This window comes from Solea solea, chromosome 4 (assembly GCF_958295425.1).
Source record: "Solea solea chromosome 4, fSolSol10.1, whole genome shotgun sequence".
In the NCBI taxonomy this organism is placed as follows: Eukaryota; Metazoa; Chordata; class Actinopteri; order Pleuronectiformes; family Soleidae; genus Solea; species Solea solea.
In genome coordinates this window covers 7097242-7120701 of record NC_081137.1, presented here as the reverse complement: position 1 = coordinate 7120701, position 23460 = coordinate 7097242, and the positions used below count along the sequence as shown (strand labels likewise).

The following is a 23460-nucleotide window of genomic DNA, read 5'->3' as shown; positions in this document are numbered from 1 at the left end:
TGCAGCAGATAAACATGGACTTAATGACTCATGTATTTGTAAAGGTGCAAATGAGTCTTTTTAAAAACGGGTTAAATCAGTGTGACACTGCTTAAAGAGGAAAGCATCCCCAACATGAAAGTGAGGCTGAAACTATTTGATGTTGATAACGTTTCCATTTTCACAAACACATCAAAAATTAAATGTGCATTTCAGACATGGGTATATTAAGTGATATCTCTCAGCATTTTATTTCCTATTATCGTGAAAACTCCACACTGCAGATAGATTTTTGATGGTCGTTATGCCTTCAGGCTGGGATAGAAAAATCCCTTCATGGTGTGTGATGAAAAGGGGGCAGAGTCCCATTCCCCAAGATCTAGTACAGAGGATCAACAGTTTCATTTTAAGGATTTTTCCAAGTTGGATTTGACTTTCAACATGCCTTTGCTTTTGTTCTGATACAAAGCTCTGCTCAGATCTGGCAATGGTCCTGTTGGGGACAGATACTGTATTATTGTCTCTCATATAGAGACGGATCCAGCTTTCCAATGAAAATGGGATCCTGACACAGTTTCCACATCCGTCTTTGACTGTGGAGACGTAACAATACTGTGTCCATTCTTAAGCCTGGTGTTATGTCAATCATTCACGACTGGTGATACAGTATATAAGTGCTCAGCACTCCTATCCTGTATCCTTTATCATCCTCAGCTGCACTGGCAGGTGCTTTTGCAAGAAGCCAATATTGAAGATCGTCCAGCCTTTTAAACTTCACTATTGAACTGGTCATCTGGAACACATCACAATCGCACCAGTGCTTGGATTATACTTCAAACCTCCAGAGAAAGTGCTGAATTTGGGGATTGAGGAAAAGGTAAAGCCCCTAACCTTAAACGTATAATTACAATCTACATCTTAATCCCAACTTTAACCAGAGCCTCAGAAATGAGGCTCTTGCTTCATTAGGATCAGACTTCGGTCCCCATGAAGACTAACTGCTACTAAAAAAAGGTCAGCGTTTATACCAGGAACGGTCCTGAAAAGGTACCAAAACCAAAGTGTGCACGTGTGTGTGTTTGTGTTTGCTGAGTAGTCCTAATGGGGGTCAAAACCTCATTTCTGAGGAACTGGTTAAATGTAGGGCAAACATTTGAATTGTGGTTAAGTTAGGGTTAGGCATTAACTGATTATGGTTGAGATTGGGGTTAACGCTTCATTAAGGCGTTCCAAACGTGTTCAAAAGAACAAATTAATGTTTTGAATGAACTATAAAATCCAACGTGTTGCATTGTTGCTGTCATAGTCACTCACACAAACATGCTCCTCCCACTCTGGCCCTCAATGAAGCCCTTTTCCCTATAATGAAGATTAAACAGACAGTTGGACGCGTGCTGGCGATACTGTTCCAGAACCTTGATGAGGAGGAGCAGGAAGGGACTGAGAGCCAAAAAAGCACAGCTAACTCTCAGCAAACACAAGCTGTGCAGCAAGTAGAGTGTTTGTGGTGTCAAAGTCTGGAACGGGACAGAGTATTACAGATAAAGGGCCGTCAGCACCAACACAGCAGGTGAAAGAGGCAAACAAAGTCAGACAGAGCTCTAAGGGTTACATCAGGATGAGAACATTCATTGTTGAGCATAAAAAAAACTCCTTAATCTCTTCTGAAACACACCAGATGAACAATCTCAAACCTCTGGCACAGAAACATAGACACACCAGCCAGATCATTAAAACTGAGGCACACCTGCATGACAATTATGGAAGTGCTGCTGCGTGGTGTCTTTAAAACAACAACAACAACAACAAAAGTTTTTTCCTTTGTGTCAAACATATGTAGATTTGTTTAACATACTGCCAAAACAGATTCCTGCAGACACACAAAATGGCTCTATGAGTGTGCAGTAGAATTAGACACCTACCTGAAATGGAGATAGTGTATTTTGAGTGAGGTGGGGGAAGTGGAAAAGAAAAAAAAAAAGGAGGGAACTTGTCCTAGAAAATGCTCTATGCCAGTTTAAAAATACTTGAAATGCACAGTTTTGAACAGTGGCACATTTAACAGGAGAGTCTGCACCACAGAACATTCCCACATCCACTCATTCAGTGGCAAATGCATGTTAAAATAAAACAAGTGGCATCTTTACTGCTACACTCAGCCTGTGCTCAGCTTGTGGTCAAAACCCAACGCAGACACACACTGTTGTGCTGTTCCACATGCTGTCACTGAGAGGACGACAGAAACCCAAGTCCGTAAATAGTTGGCCTACATGAGGGGAACGGAAGGCCATGAAGCACATGCAGGAATATGTTGTACTCTGCCTTTGTATATAATCCAATTAGCGCTAAATGATAATCAATGAGTTCTGAGGATTAAAAGCTGGAGCGACTGAAGTCGTACATTGCAGCACATCAGCCGCACCTGTGAATGACTCATTCCTCTGAAGCGAAGACCAATTGAGCACCGCATTCAACCACACAATCAGGCAATTTAGGTTGATTGTAGGCACACACTAAAATGTATCAGAACAGGATCGGGGATGAGAATGACGCAGTATAATTCTTCTGTGTGAGCACTCCTGGGCAGGTTGATTACTTTTTCTACTGTCTCCCATAATGTGAGGCTCTGTGATTCCACACGTGTGGTGTTTGTGGTGTTACCTCTGTCAGTGTCGTACAGGTAGACAAACTTCTCCCATTTGTAGTGGTCCAGCAGAGTGAGAACGGCGCCACGCAGACTGGGCCTCATCTGGATGACAAACTGCACATCGGTGTCGATGGGGAAGCTGGGTGTGATGAAGGAAGTGTGCAGGGCTCCGCAGAAGGAGGTCAGCGTGTTCATGGACTTCCTGTCATAGAAGCCAAAGATGGCGTACACTCCTCGGGAGAATTGGGAGCAGACTGGTGACAGACAGAGAGAGAGTGGGTTAGAAATTAGCACAAAGGCACATTAGGGTCATTTATGATCAGGCGTTACATCAGTCAAAGGATACCAACGTTTGGCCTTGATTGGGACATGACCACTAGAGGTCTCAATAGAAAAATGGCTCACCTAATAAAATGTATGTCTCCTTATGTTTGCATATTTTTCTTCCTGTTAATCAGCCATTTAAGCTGGAAACTGAGGATTGTAAATCGTTCACTCCATACAGAAAATCAGTGATTTTATATCATGGCACACCTAAGTTATTGATCCACTGCTGCCTCCATCAGTAAGTTAAAACGTTATTTTTTGACTTTGGAGATTGAAATCTTCTGTCAGATTAATGCAAGTGACGCAAATTTACCAAACAGGGCCGCAGTTGACCAGCAGCTCCTGTTTCCCCCCTCGAGCTTAAAACACTGATTTTCTGTATGGACTTTGGTGAAGGAGCATGTGTGGAATAAGTGTGGATTTCATCAGGTGAGTCCTTTTTGAACCCGATTTTCCTTGAGTCCCTGCAGGCAGACATGTTTTCCGTGAGAGCGAGCGTTCTCGTCCCAGGTTGGTTTTTAACAGATGGCGACACGCTTGGCAAATTCAGCGCTAAAAATGCGTCAGTGACAAAAGCCCGGATTTCACAGTATAATAAAGTTAAATTCTTGGTCTCGTCTTGACAAATGTGAGTGTTAAAAACCTTAATGTGAAGTTGTGAACGGGGCGACATCATGACAAGATTAATCTTGCGAGCGAAGCAGCGACTATCTGAATAAATGGGTGCCATGTGGGACGTCTGCTCCTTGTGGCCATGCTCTGCTCCCCGCTGCCCTTCACTTCTCCTTGGTCTAAATGCAACCGCTTGGGCAATCAACTAGACATAATGGGGAAATCAGTGCACTGGCCTCAGCTCTTAATGGACAAATACCCTGAAACATGAGCATGCAAATGTGCAGGCACCGTGCTTAGCTGCAGTATACAAGATTTATATGCAGCCCTATCTGCTGCCGTCTGCGTGCCAATGGAAACGAGCGCTGGCCACAAATGCTTGTACATCAGATACTCACTCTTACAAGGTATTTGTACATACTAAATGGGTTTAATAACACCAAGCAAGAGTGGATTTGTTATTTTAGTACATTTTAGTAACGAGTGAAGGAAATGCTGGTCAATGCAGCAGAGCTGTAAGACTCCCTGTTCCACGTAGATCACACCCCTATTCTCAGAAGCTGCTCAGTATCACTAATCAGGGTTTAATGATGTTTTTTTATCTGCCTGATGTGATTTAATGAGGTGTCTTTTCCCCAGAATATGTAGGGGTGAAATGCGGCTATCGTGCAAAGTGTAGCCTGTAGCACACGATATGAATGTCTGCATACAAAACACATGTTAAGCAATATGTGAAACATGACTCATGATGATTTCACCCCATGAATTTGCACAGACTGTATGAGTAATTTATTTTACACCACCATTACATAATGATCAAGTCCCCATGGTCTTATGTAATATAGCCAACACTTGATTAGCTGACTGTAGTTATTTAAAAAATGCATTTAAGACGTAAGAGGTGAGAGTTCTTTAACTGAAATTTAAATCTGCAATGAGTAGTCTTGATCCATGATTGACAAATACACACAATTAAATGGAAAAAAACACAACTTGTTAACTATCCTTCCTCAATGTTTCATGGGGGTTTGCCTCAGAAGTTAGAGCAGAGATGGTACAGAGGATGATCAAAATTACTTAAAAGTCTTACTCTGAATACAAATATGTATTTCTATGGTTTAATTTAAATGGTTTTAATGCAGAAATGTTACATATTATATCTAAAATGCATGAATGCGATTGGTTACATGTGAAAAATATCCCTATGCATTGATGTCTGTTGATGAAATGGAAATATTCATCAACATATGATTCATTTTTATATGTTTCCTTTAAAATAAAAATAAAAAACCACCTATACACACACACACACACACACACACTGTCATTTAATCATCCCACCATCTTCTCAGCTTTCTCACACATCATATCTCACCAGTGTAACAAATACAAACGCTCAATCCACACAACGGTGCACAAAAATCAAGAGTCATTTGAAAGCATCATTTTCCGTTGATAAATAGCCTCTGGTAAACCAGTCTCTCACTTTGTTATTGTGTTTGGGTTTTGGATTCATCATGGGTGACAGCTACTCTAAATTAATTCTCATTATACATTATTCAGCGACTGTTTCCTTCATGGGAAATCCACTCATCCAAATATCATCTAATTCACAAAATGGCACTAATATCTTTTGTCTGTCAAGGTTAAACGGAGGGTCTGCTCTCCTCAAGGACTGATGAAATCAAATTTAGACTCACAAAGCAGTAAACACTAGTCAACTACAGTAAATTCCTCTGATGGTGGTCACCAATGAAAGTATGCATCATTTACTTCATCGCAGAGGAGAAGAGGAGATGCACAAATGCTCAGAATACTAACACAGTCTCAACATGCATGACAAATATCCAACTCCAAAATCCAATCCTCAGCTTCACACTCCGTCCCCTTCTATTTTCATGTCCTCCATCACTTATGCCTGTTACTAGCAGCATTGCTGTTGCTGTCCATCTTCCTCCCTCAACCTCCATTTCTCCCGCTCACCTCGTAAAGCTTAAACACGCAGATGCAACAGTTCCAGCGGCACCAGCACAGTCTCACACCTAACAGGAACTCAGGGGTTCACCGCATTCAGGGTCCCGGCTGTTGACAGCTGAGGGGTCTCTACTGAGGCTACATAAAACTGATTGAGGGATCAACTTGCAGAGTAACCGAGCCGACAAAGTGAATTCCTCATGCTCTGTAGCTGAGGGGAATAGAAAGGAGCTGCTGTCCTAGTCTGAAAAGAGAACACAGCATGCGGTGAGGAAATAGACTTTGCGCATGTAAGAAAGTAGAGTATGAGGACACGAAAATGTGAGAGGGAACTTTTTGGACAGTCACTGAAAAGAACCTTGAGGTTTGAGGAGATTCAAAAGGAGGAATAATAGTTTTCACTTTGTGTGACAATAGCATATAATCTGTTGTGTTTTGCTTCTGCCTGGTGGAAAGTTGTTTTTCAACCTCTTTCCTAAGACCGGAGCTCGCGGCACCGCTGGAGGAGAGGAAAGAGGCAGGGCATCAATTTGTTTTCCTGCCCCAACCTGTCCCAGGGTCATATGTCTCGTAAGCAGAGGAGGCAGAGGACACAGCTCGAACACACAGAGCCTGTCCCGAAATTACCAAACTTATAACGGATGGGGGTCAAAGCAAAACAAGAGGTGTTGAATAAGCCGAACAAACTACTGGGAGGTTTGTGTCAAAAGCACATACATGAAATTCTGCCCTTAAACATAATGAAGACCATTCACTATTCATCTATTCAAACGGAATACTAACTCTTTTATGTAGGCCATCATGTCCTTGCATCCACAAACATGGGAATTAATTGTCTTCTGCAGAATGTAACACCAGGAATGAATCTCTCCTTTTGTGAGAATAGCATATGTGCTATCATTGTGAACTGTGACCAATCAGCAGAGGCCAGCAACACTCAAAACTCCACAACAGTTCTGTCCAAAAACTAGGGTCATACAGCTAGTTACAACAGTTCCTCCAATAATGCCATTGTTAATGTCCAAGTATTTAAATTGTGTGTGTCCTGTAAAGGATGAACCTAATCCTTAACTTCACTATTGCCTCAAAATAGACAGAAAAGCTGTTAATTATCGGAACTCTAAAAATACATAACCTTTAGAGACCAAAAGGCTGGCACATGATCTTTACAAATCTGTGCAGTGGATGATAACACATCTTGTAAATGTGCTGACTGACATTCAGCAGAATCAGTGTGTCCTCATGGAACCGAACTGGGCAGCAGAACATTTCTCTGGATGATGAACCAGAAGACACTGACAACATCACTCCCCTGTGAGTCCAGGTGACGTGCATCGTTTGTGTTCTGTTTGTCAGCGGGGACGGCGGTGTCGTGACCTGACTGAAACACGTAGATCTGTGTCAGTAACGTTCATCAAGAACTACTGTGAATGCTTCTGCTTGTTGCGTGGGCACACAGTCCAGTCCAGTCCAGTCCAGTAGAGAACAACAAACCAGAATGACACAGAGAAGAACTCACATCATGATGACACAGATACCTGGTTGACTCATACTAACTGACCCATACAATATACTCTGCTTTTGAGTGCTGTGGTTTTTATTCTTATAAAGAAAAAAAAAACAAATCATTTGCATGAAACCGAAGAATTTTGATTACATTTTCATATTATTATTTACTTTCAAGGATGTATCAATGTGCAATTTTGATTGGATTTAGAAGATATTGTTCTTTTTTTCCATTTTCTTTGCTCTGCTCAAGTCATTTATTATACAAATTACTTTTTTTTCCCCTCTAGTGACACCTTGAGGTTTGATAATACTGGTTTCTCTTGGAAGAATTGCCAGGAAATGTGTCACATTACTGTATATCACTTTACGGATGAATTGATATTAGCACGGCAACATGCTGCACTAAAAATACAATGCCATTGTTATTGTCAAGACGGTGTAATTAAAGGTGCAACAGACAACTTTGGAGTCCCTCGGGCTTCTTGTTTGGACACGGTCATAAAGTATAATAACGGGGAGCTGTTAAGGACACAGGTACTTTTCCTTAAAGCTTATATTGTGACATAATAAGCTCCCGTGTGTGAAGAAACCAAGTCAACACTATTCTCTACGAAACTGAGACGTTCCTCGGTGTCGTAATTCGAGTGACCGTTTCCCATTATGCCAATATTTCCAAAAATAAGCTTTTAAAAAGGTCAAACTTCCAAGCATCTAATCAGGTTTAAGTTCCACATGGAGACAAACGCACTTACTTAAGATCCCAGTAAATGTTTACTTTGAGATGAAAGTCTAACTGACAGCAAAGTGCACACAGTAAATGATCTCTGTGTTTAGTGTTCCATATTTTTTTTATCCGCATTACAGCCTGCATTGTTGTGCAATTCTTCTCAGTTGACCAACCACACAGGAAGCGCGGGGCATAAAGGGACTGAAGCCTGAGTAGGTGTTTCTCCTGAGGCAGTGTGGCGGCGAGTTGGCTGGAATTCCCTCTTCTCTACAGATGAGAGCTGGGTAAAATCACATACAGTGTTTTTCTTTCAGTGAGCGACTACCCCCTGCAGATAGCAAGCGGGGCAAAACACTCGCTGGATTAGCCCTAATCTGAGAAATACAACTGGATACGGCCCACATGCTAAAACAACACGACAGAAGGAAATCTACAGCAGCGATACAGAGACAGGGCCTGTGGCTACTGGTGCCTTGTGTGGGAAAAATACACTTTAATATTGCACTGCACTGCAGTAACAGCACCAACACTTCACCACCTACACATGCTTTGCATATACTGCAGAAAAAAGAGAAAGAAATCCTCTGAGGACCACTGTTAGAAAAGACAGAGGAATGTAACTCACTCAAAAAGACAGACATACTGCAGAGCCTAATGTGAATAATAAACTAATCTACCTGAGGTTTGGCATATTTGTATTGTTTCATGTAAAATACCTTTTTTCATCACATTCTGAACTATCTAACCAGTGAAATATTTCATCAAATGTGTTAATCTTTTATTCATAACTTATTTCATCCTGTAGGAACATCCTTGGTAGATATTTCACTTGTTGTCCACTGATGCCTGTGGCGATTCTCTATCTCTGTGTTCTTATAGTATGTTTGAAAACACTCTCTTTCATCTCATTGTGTTTCATACAGTGACAATAAAGCTTTTCAATCCGTCTATACGACTTTTACAGTTTAGTGAAAATCAATATTTTCCGGATATTTCTCTGGATGAGCTCGGGTAAAATCAAGAGAACAATAACGGCGTTTTCAGTGGCAGAAACACTGAAGGACGTTGTGTAATACTGCAACAAACTGCTGCAGCATCACTGTGGCTTGTCAGTAGTGATCACCGTCGCTCTGTTACAGCACTGGCATGGAAGCACATTCTGAGGCACAGGATGAAAGACTAACGGCACATCTCCAGTGGCTTGGCCCAATCCTATTCAGCACTCCGCCATTTTACAGCATTCTAACCAGCCACGTTTGAGAGTTTCAGTTTGAGAAATCATGCGCGGCAGAGACTGGTGTCCTCTGTCAACTGATATTAAACAGCCTCTATTGTGCTCATTCATTAGGCATAAGCAGCCCTTTATTCAAAGAAAGATAAGGCTTTTATGCTGCACAATGAACCATGAGAGCTGTGCTGCCCCATAGCAGTACATCCAAATATCATTGCCTGTAACTAAAATGATAATATAACTGTCTTTGGAGCAAGAATTTGTTGGTTATGGTTAATAATGGCAAATCTGAGGATGAGTACTCGTCAACTTGAGGCAGCTCATACAAACTGACAGAACTCTGGCTGCAGATGCAGTGACTCGGATATTTTTATCACTGCATCATAATAAAAGGGACATGCTTTTGGGGGAAAATCTCTTTCTTTTCAGAAACGAGAGGATCGATTCAGAGTTTTCAAATGTTTTCAAAAACTCAGACGTGTGATTGACAGAACGGGTGCAATGAAAGGTGAGGGGAAACTGAAACTTTAATGCACAGTGGGGCTTTAAATAAGAGTCTTGTTCTTCCTCTGATTATCAGTCACCTCACAGACACCGACACCGCCATAGTGTGCAGAACGCTGTGCCTCGGGCAATGCTGTTTGACAAGCTTCTTCCTGGTGCTCATGCAACATTCACCACTTGTCATTTTAAATGAGATGTGATGGATCTAAGGTTATGTATCGTTTGGTTACGTAGCCAGAATGTTTGTTTTACAACAGTAACTCCAACAATCATGATCTTAACTGCAGAATAATCTGCTTGATGAGCTTTTTTTTATTCCTGAAACCTCACTGCTCATGAAATGACTTCAGTTCAGTACGGTACGTTACTTAGTTACGAGCATTTCAGCTGTCAAAAGTTGTGAAGGTTACCAAAAAAAACGGTGGTGGTGGAACTAGAAACACTGCTCATCCATTGAATCAACAGGAAACACAAATGAGTAACTTTTAAATATATACTTTGACTTAGACTTGGTCCTCCAGATCCAATATTATTACAATGCTCGTCAAAGCCAAATTTTGTTTGTCAGGCTAAAAATAGCAGCAGGTGTTTTTACGAGAAAAGATAAAATGGTACAAAATATAAATAAGAAATACTGCACAGGAGTTATAAATGAAACTAACATAAGAATATATGAAAATATAGTAAAAAAAAAATATATATTCTACATATTGTTAATATTGCACAGCAATATGTAGCCCGTACTTGTTAGCTTCATTATTTATGAAGCTAACGCAGCTATCACCAAACAGCGCTGCAACACATCAATTATTGAAATGATCAACTAAAAAATTTAAAAACCCCTTAAACTTTACAGCCTACAAGTGCATCAGACTGTCCAGCACAGGGCACTGGGAGTGCAGTTTGACCTGCATCCATGCTTTATTTAATATAATGATATGAAGTATTCTTTAGTGACAATTGTTGTTGTTTTGTTGTGAAAATGGAGGACACAAACAAACTGCTCTGTCCTTCTGAGCAGACCGTCATGACACCAAAGCGTCTGAAATAGGAATGGGACAATACCACTTCTTTGTGTCTGATACCGTTATCAATAACTCTACCGATACCGTTATTATTGCGATACAGTCATTTTAGACCATTTGAGTCATTTCAAAGATATAATTCTCCAACTGTGTAAACAAATATTGTTCTCTCAAAAAGAAGAAATAAACAGCCCAAATATGACTCGGATAAAATGTTTTTTTCCTGATTTTAATTTACATTTTTGTATAATAGTAGAAGTATTTCTGGTTCTTCACCATAGATTGTAAAGAAACAAACTAATCTGCTGACTCAGCTGTTACAGCTCCACCAAATCTAAGCATCAGTGGACTTAGTCGGTGTCGGTGACATCGCACACAAGCGTGTGTTGTCATGTCTGTCACTCTCAGCGGAGATGGTTAGAAAACCGTTGTTCAGCTCCTCAGTGTGAAGGGATGGACACTGACAATTATCGGCAATTACATTTTTAAACGCAAGCCAAATCTGCTTCGCTTTGACGTTAACTACACTGTGGCAAATTTATACTATGTGCAGTTGGTTTTTTTACCCCCCGAGGCCAAGATTTTCTTTCTTCGCCTACAGCCTCCAGTACTCAGCTAAGATGGGAGACTGACTGCGATATGATTCTTGATATTAGAGGGAATGGTCATTTTTACATCATTGTTCTCATTTTCATTCAAAAAACATACTCAAAATGATTACTGTGTGAGATGTGTGCAGCTCCGTGAGAAACAAAGACATTTCTCTTCAGTCTGCAGAATAAGAGGTGAATAGATCGAGACAATTCACCTAAAAGTTATATTTTAGCACGCACTTTGACTTTAAAAAATATTGCGAAATTGCGATTTTGATAAAATTGTGATTAATCTTTCAGCCCTAGTAAGAATGGCATTGATTGTTAATTATACAACTCTGAAGTTTAAGAGTCATCTGTGTGTGTATTATCATTTGTATTTCATTTTATTCATTTCTTATACCAACTCTTTACACTTTGGGTTACACTTCGGGTTGTGATTCCAGGTTGTAACTAAAGAATTTCCATCAGGGATCAATAAAGTAATTCTGATTCTGATTCATCTTCTAACCAAAACAAGTGATGAAAATGTGGGTTTCATTTGCTAAAATGTTGAATGTTGCCGTTTCATCCAGATAAGGCCAGGCAAGAAGATGAGAAAGAAGGAGAAGAGTAGGAGGAGGGGGAGAAGAAGAATATCTGGCTACATAAGCTGTGTTGCATTAGTTGGACCGTCCATTGCCTACACACTCAAGTGCTCTAACATTAGCGTCTGTCTGAGCAGCATCACACTGGTTGAGTCATAGCAGAGGGAGGATAGGTAGCCATAATAGGTGATCTGAAAATAAACATTTATCTCTGGATACATTCTACACCGCATAGTGACACAACAGATGGGGAATATATTGAAATCAAAATGAGCTTATTAATATACACTTGTGTCTTATACCTTGCAGAGATGTGTGAAGCGGTGTGAGGGTAAACACAGAAGCTTGATCAGTCATTGAATAAATACCTGATAATGATATGAAATGACCCGTGGTTGAATGTGCTCTGTCGCTACGATGCCACTTGATTTTACTTGTCTCTAGTAATGTCCGGCATGGCCATCGGCTCTGTCTCCTCCTGCCCTGACCTCAGACTTAATGGATGTGACCCCCTCCTATTTCAGCGTTTACGCACACTCCATCCTCACATCAATGTCACATTAATACGTCCTGCAGCTTCGCTTCAGCCACACATTGTTGAGATAATAAACCCGACAACACAGTGAGGTTCTCTTTGACAGAAACAATTCAATCCACTTACACTGACTGGAAATGGATTGCTACAACATACAAGCATCCTCAGCTGCTTAGAGGTTGGTTTGTCTTTTTTATTTCTTTTTTTTTTTTTTTAAACTGTCATTCTGCAGTGGAAGCATTAAAGTGAAAATTCAGCATCTCTGGTTGGAGCAAGCAGATTTGCAAGCAGAAAGTGACTCCCATAGAGAAAATGAAAGCTTGGTAAGAATTGATTTTTCCATAGTGGAGAACAAACTGCTGCAACAATCACACACACACACAATCCACTGCTACTGCTGCTGCTGGACTGTAGCCTTCCACCTATTGATCCATATTGCCAATAACAGAGTGGTTTGCCATCAGGGATTTGTAACAATCATTATGTACTGACCCAGCTGGAGGACAGCACTGTTGTCCTGTTTTTTTTTTTTTTTTAAAAGAGTATATACAACAAATTCAACAACTGAGCGCTAAACAAAGAGTAATTACTCTTTCACATAACTAATTATTCCTTCCATCATTCCTTAAACCTGCCTTTCCCACCCTCACTTGTTTATTTCATTATAGCAGAGACTCTTCAACGGCTTCCACTAATGATTCTTATCAAGTCATGCTTGATTCTTTTCTAGATGAATCAATTCGCCCAAAAAATGTCAACAGGTTATGAAAAATGTCAACGGGTAACGACATATCCTCAAACGTTTAGTTTTGTCCATAAACCAATGACACTCAGACTTCCGTTCATGGAGGAGCAAGAAAAGTAAAACATGTTAACATTGAAGAAGCTGGAATCAGAGACTTTAAACAGAGAAGACTAAATGAAGGTAGTTATCGATTTATAACCGCAGCCCTAATTATAAAGTTATCCAAAAACAAATCTCAGAATATAAACTTTGTCATTTTTTAAGCATTTTGTAAACAAACCCAATGATCACAACAAATAAGTAGATTTAAAACTCATCATATTTCCACTTTCCACAAAGCAGCTGCATAGCGATGACTAACCTATTGTTGCCAGACATGAAATGTGTCAAATCATAATCGTCACATTCATTTGTTACGTCGACACCAGTGAAATAACTGAGTATTATACAAAACAGGCTACTAAATATAGAATTATGTAGCTGGGTGCATTTTTAAGCAAAGTGGACACAGCTGAAATTAATTCTCCTAATTATGTTGGTTTTTGTTTATGCTTTTAGGGAAGAAAAGCTTTAGCGAGTATTTTGCTAAAAGTCAGTGCCGCTTGTGTTGTGTGAAATGTTAATAAGAGCATGGTCTAAAAATATACAGAGACTTTCACAGTTTCAGTCTACAGGACACCACAAGTGGGTAAAAAAAAACGCGTTGATTAAGTTTCCCCCCTAAAAAGCATGGTTGTGTGTGACAATCCCAACAGATCAGCAGTTTCTGAAACACTCAGTCCAGCCTGTCTGGCATCCACAACAATGCTCAGTTAAATGTCACTTAAAGGAGAATTCCAGGTTTTTTCCTACAGGGCATTTTTTGTTATCTCCGACAAAAGTGCTCGTTATTAGCAATAAACGACACAAACTGTTGTTGCTTAAGAGTCTAGAATTCTGAATGAAGCACTAGTGACGCCCCCTTTAAATCCCACTAGAGTGAGAATGACATCAAATTCTGGTGAAATTCCCTGAAATGTGATTGGCTAAATAGATATGTGCATAAACAACCATTGTTTAGTACTGATTGCCGATACAATTATTTGTATGTAACTAACACAGCCCATGGTGTGGTCAATAAAACAACTTGTTCACACAAAGTAATTGAGTAAGTAGCAACTGCACTTGTACATTACTGTATTAATAGTTTTATGGCATTAGGGCAAATTATAGGAGAGTGTGCGCTTTATCCCAGATGTGGATAAGACGAGCAGCGTGTAGTATTAATCTCCTCCTCAACAACAACTAATGAAGTGCCCTTGAGCTAAGCACTGACCCCACAGCTGCTCCAGTGTAATTACTCATCAGCAGACAGTCCAAGGCTGTGGTTCAACTGGGCAGCGTCAAGGTGCGAGTTTGTCAGAGAGCGTAATCCTGCATCTGCCCGCAATTTCTCCCCGAGGCTGCTCATCATTCGCCGCTACACACACAAACAACTACATCACTTCAGCAGCACTGTGGATTTTTTTTATTACAACCAAGCCCTTGATGTATGAGTGAGCAGTTTTGTTTTCCATTTTTAAGCCCCTTTTTTCGCACTCCATTAGGTTACACAGGCATCTCTGCAGCTGCTGACGGAGTTTGAAGAGCCGCAGCTGATCTTTAAGCGCGGAGTGTGAAGAGCAGTTGGTGGGAAGAAGGATAACAAATTAATTCTCCAGACAGAGCTCGGTGCCCTACATGGCAGAGGAGTGACTGGTAGACCAATTATGAAGCCATCTCACACTCCACAGCTCTTCCTATCAAATCCATCATGTTTGCAGGGATGACTACACGGATTACAACGTGTTACAGTCGATACTTTAAGCTATTTATAAAAATAAAAGTGCAGTAAGACAAATACTTACGAATACTGCTGTGGAGATGGTGTAACACTGTGATGCTATTAGAGGCTGGTTTGTCTGTTTGTTATTTATTTTGGTTGATTTGCTTGGGGGGCCACACGGTTGATGTAGTGGTTAGCACTCTTGCCTTTGCAGCAAGAAGGCCTGGGGTTTTGCGACCTGTAGTTCACCCCCAAAAACATGCAGATTTGGGGATTAGACAAATTGGGCACTAAATTGAGCGTAGGTGTGAGTGTGATAGTGGATAATTGCTTGTCTCTATGTGGCCCTGTCCAGGGTGTACCACGACTTTCTCCATAATCGGCTGGGAGGATGACGCTGTGGAGGATCTGTGGATGGATTATTCATTTGGCCATTTTCCCCCTCCATCTGCTTAACTTAAAAAAAACATAGCGCTTGTGTTCTGTCTCGCTAATCTGCATTTTGTATCTACACTGCAGTGCACGTTAAACAAGTAATCAAAAATAAACTTTGTCAAAACAAATTTTGAATGAAAAAGTAAAGCATTTATCAGGTTTCTGAGAACAATATTGGCCAATGCAGAGAAGAAAATGGGCCGATTCGGATTCATCAAGAACCAAAAAAATTAACCGATTAATCGGCCAACCAAGGAATTGAATTAATTGTTGGTCAATGCAATTGTTATAAATGATTATCAAGGCCTAATCTTGATCTACACAAGTCTAGTACATGTAATAAATGATAATCAGAAAGACAACTTACTATATTATGTAATTATTTGACATTAGCCCATTTGATTAACATTTAGAAGTAAAGATGACTTTACTTCTAAATGGGGACATGTTGGGGACATGTTGGTGTTTCATTGTGGAGAGTTTGAGGAGACAGATTAGGTCAAATGGAATAAATATAATGCAACCAAGACAGCTAGCTCGCCATGTTTGCTTCATCCACACTCTGTTTGGGTATCTAGATGCCATCACGCTTCATTATCCAGCTGCTGAATTTCGGACGGCGTGGCAACTGGCCATCCATTTCCGTCATTAAAGAACATTTAACATCATCTATTTATTTCAATGTTTATAGAACTGTACTCACATGCATGCGTGACAGAGAAACTGTTGGAGGACTCCAGGTTGTCCACGTTGTAGTTGAGGTGGAAGGGTTTCTCCGTCGCATTCTGGTTGGTGTTATACAGCTGCACAGCAAACCTGAAGGCGCTGTGCTCCTGCACCGTGGAGCGCATGAACAGCCCACCTACATGGAAAAGTACCATACACTATACTTTACTGTCCATTTGAGGATTTGTTTCCATACATATACATATATATATATATATATATATACATATATATATATATATGTATATGTATATACACATATATATAGCACTGTGCCAATGCTCAGGACAGCAGGTCTTATGTTTGTAGGTCTGTCAAATGATGTGATCATTGGCATTTGGATTGGAAAGAAGCAGCTGAAAGTTGCCCTATATGATATATATCATATTAACAAACTGTCAATGGGTTGAACTCACACAACATTTGTATGTAAAGCTCAAGCGTGTCATGAATAAACCTGGTGTCAGGGGCCTTTTTCCACAACAGATGTTTGTCAACATGAAATAGTGGATCAAACATTATGTATATATATATATATATATATATATGTATATATCTCAGTCTAAACTTGCACAAGTAATAATGGACTATAAACCTTTGCACATAACAATAAAAAAATGAAGGATGATTTATTGAGGACATGAACTGAGGACAAAATGTCACATCTCCTTCTTAACATGCACGAGCAGTGCACTTTTTATTCTCAGTGCTTAGGGCATTTTATAACGTGAGGACATGCGGAAATAAGTAGATCAGAGGATTTTAGAGGGAAATCAAACACTGCAGATGCTGAAACTTACGTTTCCAGTTTTACCAAACCGCCCACACACACAAAAAATAAAAAATAAAAATAAAAAAAACCTCCCGTGGCTTTATGAGAAGTCATCTCTGCAGTGACCTGCAGGGACGTGTCCTATTTAGACTACGCGAACAAAAGAAACGCGTCCCACATCGAACTTACCGATGTTGATTTGATTCGGGAACCCGGCCAGCGCGTCCTCCACAAGAGACAATAAAACAAGGACTGTCGCTATTGTGCGATGCCACATTTTGTCTCTGCGAGAAGTGAGACGAACTCCCGGTGTGGATGTGACAGAGGCACAGCAGAGAGAACCACGTACACCGGCTGTGCGCAAAAGAAATCCACGAGATGCGGCGGCTCTTTCTCTCTCTCTCTCTCTCTCTCCCTCCCTCCCTCCCTCCCTCTCACTCACTGACTGACTGTGTGCACCCACGTTGAATGTGTGCCAACGCAACTGCAGCGCCAACCTCCCTGCTCCTGCTTCTGCTCCTGCTAATGATGATGATGATGCTGCTGCTGCTGCTGAAGATGCTGCTGCTGGAAACCTAAACCCAATGTTTTATCTCAGAGATGTAGGAGGAGGAGGAGGAGGAGAGGGGAAGCGGATCTCCTTACTGTTGGAGCCAGAGAGAGAGAGAGAAAGAGAGAGAGAGAAAGGGAGAGAAGGAAGAAAGGAGAGAAAGATGAGGAAGGGATGGGGGTGCGTGTATAAAACTTGGTCTGATGTTGAATTATAATAAGAGAAGCCTGCTTTCTTCCTCCTCACGTCACCAGAGTTGGCGTGTGAGCCAGTGCAGCCTGAGCTGGGTTCAGTGTATGTATCACACCAAACATGCACTCAATCTGTTGACATTAATTCACATTATCGGGACAAAAATCACGACCATAAATTGCCACATTTTAAGGTGAAGACATGTTTTAAAGTTAGGCTGAGGTAAGGGTCGGGTTAACAGAAGGGTCAGGGTTAGAATTAGGCCAGAAGGTTAGAGTAAGCCCCAGGAAATGAAAGTCATGGAAACTAGTGTGTGCAGTAAGCGGTGAGGACAAATTTGGATTCAAAGATATCTTGGAGAGGACATTTTGACTGGTCTGCATAACTTTAAAGGGCTTCTGACTTGGTTGTGGGGTTAGGTGTTCAGGGATCAGGGTTAATAACACACTAGTCCTCCTCATGAAGAACAAATCCTGCTCCCGGTGAGACAGAACCTTATTTCTGAAGAAGTGGTTAAATTAAGATTATCTGGTTATGGTTAAGATTGGGCATAAGACTTTGTTACGGCTGTCCAAATCATGAATGGTAGTCAATGCGGTCCTATGAAGTGTAGCTGCACAAACCTCTGTGTGTGTGTGTGTGTCAGCTCTTTGGCATAAACACCATGAGACCAGTCGTCCCCATGGAGACAAAAACCAGGACCTCATTCTGAGGAGTTTAGGGCAAAAATTGGAATTGTGGTTAGGTTAAAGTAAGGGTTAAGAATTAACTGGTTATGGCTTTGGTAAATTGTTCAAAAATAAATGGAAGTTAATGCAGTGTCCTAAGAAGAATATGGATGCAAAACTGTGAGGTTGTGATGACATTGTAGTGTTAAGACTAGGGGTAAAATAAGGCTTAGGCGTGTGTTTTGCCATGTTTATGAGGACCAAACTGTTTGACCATTCACAATGAGGACATTTTGGCCGGTCCTCACTTTGTGACACACATTTAAAAGGCTGTTTCAACGTTAAGACCGTATTTTACTGAGGTTAAAATTAGGTCTGCAATAGTGTTAAAGCAAGGATTGGTTTTAAGTATTTAGTTAGTGATAGGTCAGACAGGTAGGCTCGGCTCCTGTGCCGAGAACCACCCAGTGACACAGAGGTGTGTGGTGTGCTCTGACTAAAGACATGGCTGCAAAGGCTCAACTCATAAAATCTATGCCTGCTTTAGTTTTCAATATCCTAAAGTACGTTGCCATTCGACAGCCTTTAGTGGCTGTAAACTGCAGTTTGTAAACCACTCACTATCCCACACCGTATCACCCTATGTCAGCTGAGACTGGCCCTCATGTGGAGGATAAAGCGGTATAAGATGGATGGATGGCAGGATGGACTGTTGCTTCATTTGCTTCAAGTTTGTGTCACTTTGGTTAATCCAAACAAAGTGTTTTAAACACCAAAGTCACAAAATAATACATTTCAACACCTGTCTGCCTATCTGAACTATCCCTTTAAGGCTGTGGAGTATCTATATGCTGCAGCACGCGTGCAGCAGGGTTCCTGAACACGAGCAGTGTGATCTTCTGCTGTCCCCTGCAGGTGTGTGGAGACTGAGAGCGGCCGAGATGTGAAAGCTAATTACGGATTTATTACTTAATGTATCACTAATTAAACACTGGTTACTGCTAATGCTAGTGCAAATGGAGTGGCTCAATGGTTAAGACCGGTACCCTGTGTGCAAAAGACATCATGGTCGCAATGGTCACGAGTTCGACTCCACCCCTGGCTGATTGTACTCAATTCAATTGTAAGTCGCTTTGGATAAAAGCGTCTGCTAAATGACATGTAACAGTTACAGTAGTTGCATGTTACAGCTATATATTAGAACTATAATTGACTTACTTGTGTAAGTCATTTGAATTCACAGTCATTTTGTCGGCAACTTGACCAGTTGATGCATGGTGTCCAAAAGCAGCAACCTCATTTCTTTGTATTGAGTTCATTATTGATTGATCAGCTGGATTCATTTCCCCTCTAATATTGATGAGAATACATATTAACCCTTAGAACACAGAGTGTTTCGGCTGCTTTTTAATTGATTTTCTTATATCCTTTTTCTTTATATGTGTTTAGTCGTCACTGTCAAGACAGAATTGCTTCAGCACACAGAAACCCGACACAAAATATGAAATTATGCTGCCATTTAGCTTCACATTTAGCGTATTATGGAAGTGTTAAAAGTGATTTTTAAAAAATGACTCAGAGGCGTCAGTGATAAAGATCAGTGCAGACACATCTTATAGAATCTCATCCTATCCAATTATTTCACCCACAAACAACACAATGAGATGGTGTTCTGCCTGACAACCACACTCACATCACAGGAATTATCAGAATACATGCATTAGCAGCTCAGCTCAGTGCACACACACAGACACCTCTCTCACCTCACATGACTGCTTGATAATGTGTGGCCCTGCATCTGCAAACCTGCAGCCAATCACAAACAAGCTCCAATAATTAAACAGAATGGATACAAACATCCTAAAGCAGTTGTGCTTGATTTGATTTAAAAAAAACAACAAAAAAAAAAAAAACCCAGCAAACTTGAAGAACTTTTATTGCTCCTTAAACACTGCGGCTCTATTTATTTCTAAGTCTATAATGTTCACAGTCTGAGCTACAGCAGCAACATTTTCACTGAATTAAACCACTAATAGTGTTACATTATCGGTTTACAGGTCATTTTCAGGCTTTGATATTTAATCATCTTTCAGGAGTGTATGCTTAATGCTACCGTGTGCACACAAATGGGATTTAAATCTACCGAAATTCCACAACTGAACTCCATTTTTAAGGCAAGTACTCAAAGCATTTCAATTAATTCACTCCAGTATTGCTTACTCACTGTGGTCGACTCCAACATTGCACTAGATTAGCTGAGTACAATACAATATCAATTATGCTCGCAGTGTGATTCGTAACGACAGGCACGTGCTTGCTTTATATATTCATATATACAGTATACAGCATATGTGTGTGCTGCAGTGGTAGAGCTCGTTACCGTATTCTATTTATGCTGCAGGAAAATCAGCAGCACATCCGAGTCTGTGCTTATTTAATGCTTGGCGTACAACTTTAATCTCTCATAGGACATAGTAACTGGACTGTAATTAAGTTCAATTGCATGAACGGAAATAAAGGATCTAGATTAGATTATATAATCAAGATTCCCTGCTCACTTAAGAAAAACAATTATCCAAGTATAGTTTCCAATAATCTACACTGAACTAAATTAGCCATGTTACTGAACCAGACAATGCACAGCACAACAACTGTATTACAGCATTGAGGTGCTCATTAGTACAAATATCGATCTAAAGTTCACATCTGAACAGGGTCAGATGAACAGGGTTTGCTCAGACTAATTTACCTACAACTACAAGAAAAAAAGATAAAACCTCATCATTACACCAGATATTATGACTATATAAAGTCAAACTGTCAATGTGTAAATAGACTGTCAGTTTATTTACATCATTAATAAATGATATTTGCATGTGAATGTAAATGATTATTCTAATGGATTTTTTTGTTTTTAATCTTCAATTTACTCTTTTAACTTCAACCTATATATCTTGTAATCTTACATGTTATATGTACAGTATAGGCATATGTATTTAATATCTATCTATCTTTTATTCTCTATCAATCACGTACTTACCTTGGTATCTATCACGGTATCGATCCATCCATCCATCTATCTTGGTATCTATCTATCTGAGTATCTCAAAAGATAGAGAAGATAGAGAAACTATATAAATGCAGATTAGATATTTACCATATAATCTCACCTTGATGTCGTATTTGCCTCTTTATGAGATGGTTTGATGGTGCAGTTTGTGCCAGAGTGATTCTGCAGCCTCCACACTGAAGCAGTGATATCAAAGAAAACAGCACAGAATCAGACAGTGTTTCTATGAGTGCTATAAGTATCAGAAGAGAGTTCAGGTTATCACTGTTCTTCCACTACAGTGCGCTTGCTGCCCACTTTCCACAGCAGCAAAATATGATGTGTTTAGGGACTCTTTTTTTTCCCCACTGTGTCTGATACGCTGCCTCTTTAGCTAGATTCATCTGACTCGAAATGCCAGCAGGCCTTTCCATTACGTCCTACGGAGAATAAGTAAAAATGAAGTATGAAGTAGCAACCATATGGTGATCGCAATTAATAGCGTGGTGCTGTTCTGGAACTGCTCCAAGACGCAAAGCAGGCAATACGATGATTAAGAGTGAAGCCCTGCTAGTAAGTGAGATGCAGACAAACAACAGCTAGGTTTTAAGAAATGAAAGGTCACGGTTACAATGAATAGTTGAGGTATTTTACTACGTTGGCATACCACTAAATGTAGATGCCACAGAATTATACTCACCAGTTTTCAGCCTGAGGGACTGGAGTGGCCTAAATACAGTGTTTCACATCGCACACAGTTACAGTCAGACACAGTAATCAAGTGTCAGCTACTGTCAAACACACGCTGACATGAACATACATTTATCACATTCACTCGACAAAAGTGTGACATTCTTCTACCACTTTAAACTAAAGCGAGCCGTTAAAGTCCTTTTTATACAAACATATTTTCATTTAAATTACACTTGTTTTGTTGGGTTGTCTCCCTATCCTACAAGAGAAGATCTTGATCATATTTATTCAACAGGTCAATATAAAATAAATCCATTATCTTATAAAATAGATTATATTACTTGCATAATGAATCAAAAGTCAAATTCTCCATTGTTCAGCAATCATTTCTCAGAGTTTGAACCTGTGTCTTTGGATGTGGAAGCGCTCAGCCTCATCTGTATATCTGCAGTTTGGGCAAAAGTTGTTTTGATACACACTTGGCTTAATTTTCCTTGTGCAGGTAACATAAACGAGGGGTAATGAAATAACCACACTAACACTTTTTGTATAGCGCTATTCATACATAAACACAGCTCAGGGTGGTTAAAAATACAAATATAAAAAGCATAATAAAACACGTCAGAAAAGATAAAACCAGTCAACAAAAAGCAGAGATTGTAAAAACATCAAATAAAAGAGCAAAATAAGGTTCATTTAATCCTGTGTAAGAAAATGAAAGCCAGACTCCTGCTGTGTCAGAAATGTTTGTCTAAATAAAAGGGATTTGAGGCATTTTTTTTTTTAAATATAAACACAGTTTTATTGTCTGATATAACTAGTCAAGGTGTTGCACAGTGGTGCATAGACTTCATTGATTTTTTTTCTTTTTTGGCCCACTTCGTTGGCACTGGATTTTCCAGGTGGAGAAATTACACTTGTAAACAGTGACTTTAGAGCCAAACGGCGCTCTGTGTATCTGTGAGGCCATCATTTATTCTTAGTCAGGATCAAGCAGTAAAAAAAAAAAGAAGAAGTGTGATTATGTGCTGCTTCCGTATGCACCACAGGTCTGACTGCGACGAATTTCCCTTTAATATTCAGCCAATATCATGTACTGAGGAAAAACCTGAGGGCATATTGAGCAGCGGATTAACTAGAATATACAATATTCACCAAAGCCATGGACAGCAAGTGATCGGCCGGCTCATTTGGAACAGCGGCTCCCAAGAGAGGTTCGAGGTGCGACGACAACACAGATGCATCACTGAAAGCGGCGCACGTAAAACTCTGGAGATCAAATGATGACACGGCTGAGTGATGTGTTATCAAACGTCAGGGCTGCGACAAATGGTCTGGAGCAACATCAAGAAAGGTCAGCAGATAAAAGGAGATCGCTGATTGCTATAAAACTTCATGATAAAACCTTTTATGTTTCATTCCCTGCAGCATCTTGTAAAAATGCCTGTATTTATGGTTCGCCACAAAGATTCAGCCTCTGAATGGGCTCCAGCTTATAGTCTGTCGTTTAACTGCTCTTCTTAGGAGACTTTGTTTAATCTGGACCATTTAAATGTTATTTCGGTGACATGTTTTA

The 23460-nt window shown here is 40.2% G+C and overlaps 1 protein-coding gene across 8 annotated transcripts in view; it reads right to left on the bottom strand.

Annotated features, from left to right (window-relative positions):
• gria3a (glutamate receptor, ionotropic, AMPA 3a) overlaps nucleotides 1-21375 on the bottom strand; it is a 73353-nt gene extending 51978 nt beyond the window's left edge. For 3 of the 8 annotated variants that reach the window (XR_009240059.1, XM_058626799.1, XM_058626800.1), the window contains exons 1-4: nucleotides 21313-21351; nucleotides 16922-17376; nucleotides 15938-16096; nucleotides 2641-2880 (exon numbers count right to left, since the gene is read on the bottom strand). Coding sequence is in view for 7 of the 8 variants with exons in the window: in XM_058626799.1 (XP_058482782.1) it covers nucleotides 2641-2880; nucleotides 15938-16096; nucleotides 16922-17009 (487 nt within the window). In the remaining variant the exon portion in view is untranslated. Of the gene's footprint in view, nucleotides 1-2640; nucleotides 2881-15937; nucleotides 16097-16921; nucleotides 17377-19905; nucleotides 19949-21312 lie in introns of those variants that run through there. The other 5 variants (XM_058626801.1, XM_058626798.1, XM_058626795.1 and 2 more) reach the window with 3 other exon arrangements.
• Nucleotides 21376-23460: the final 2085 nt, after the last annotated feature.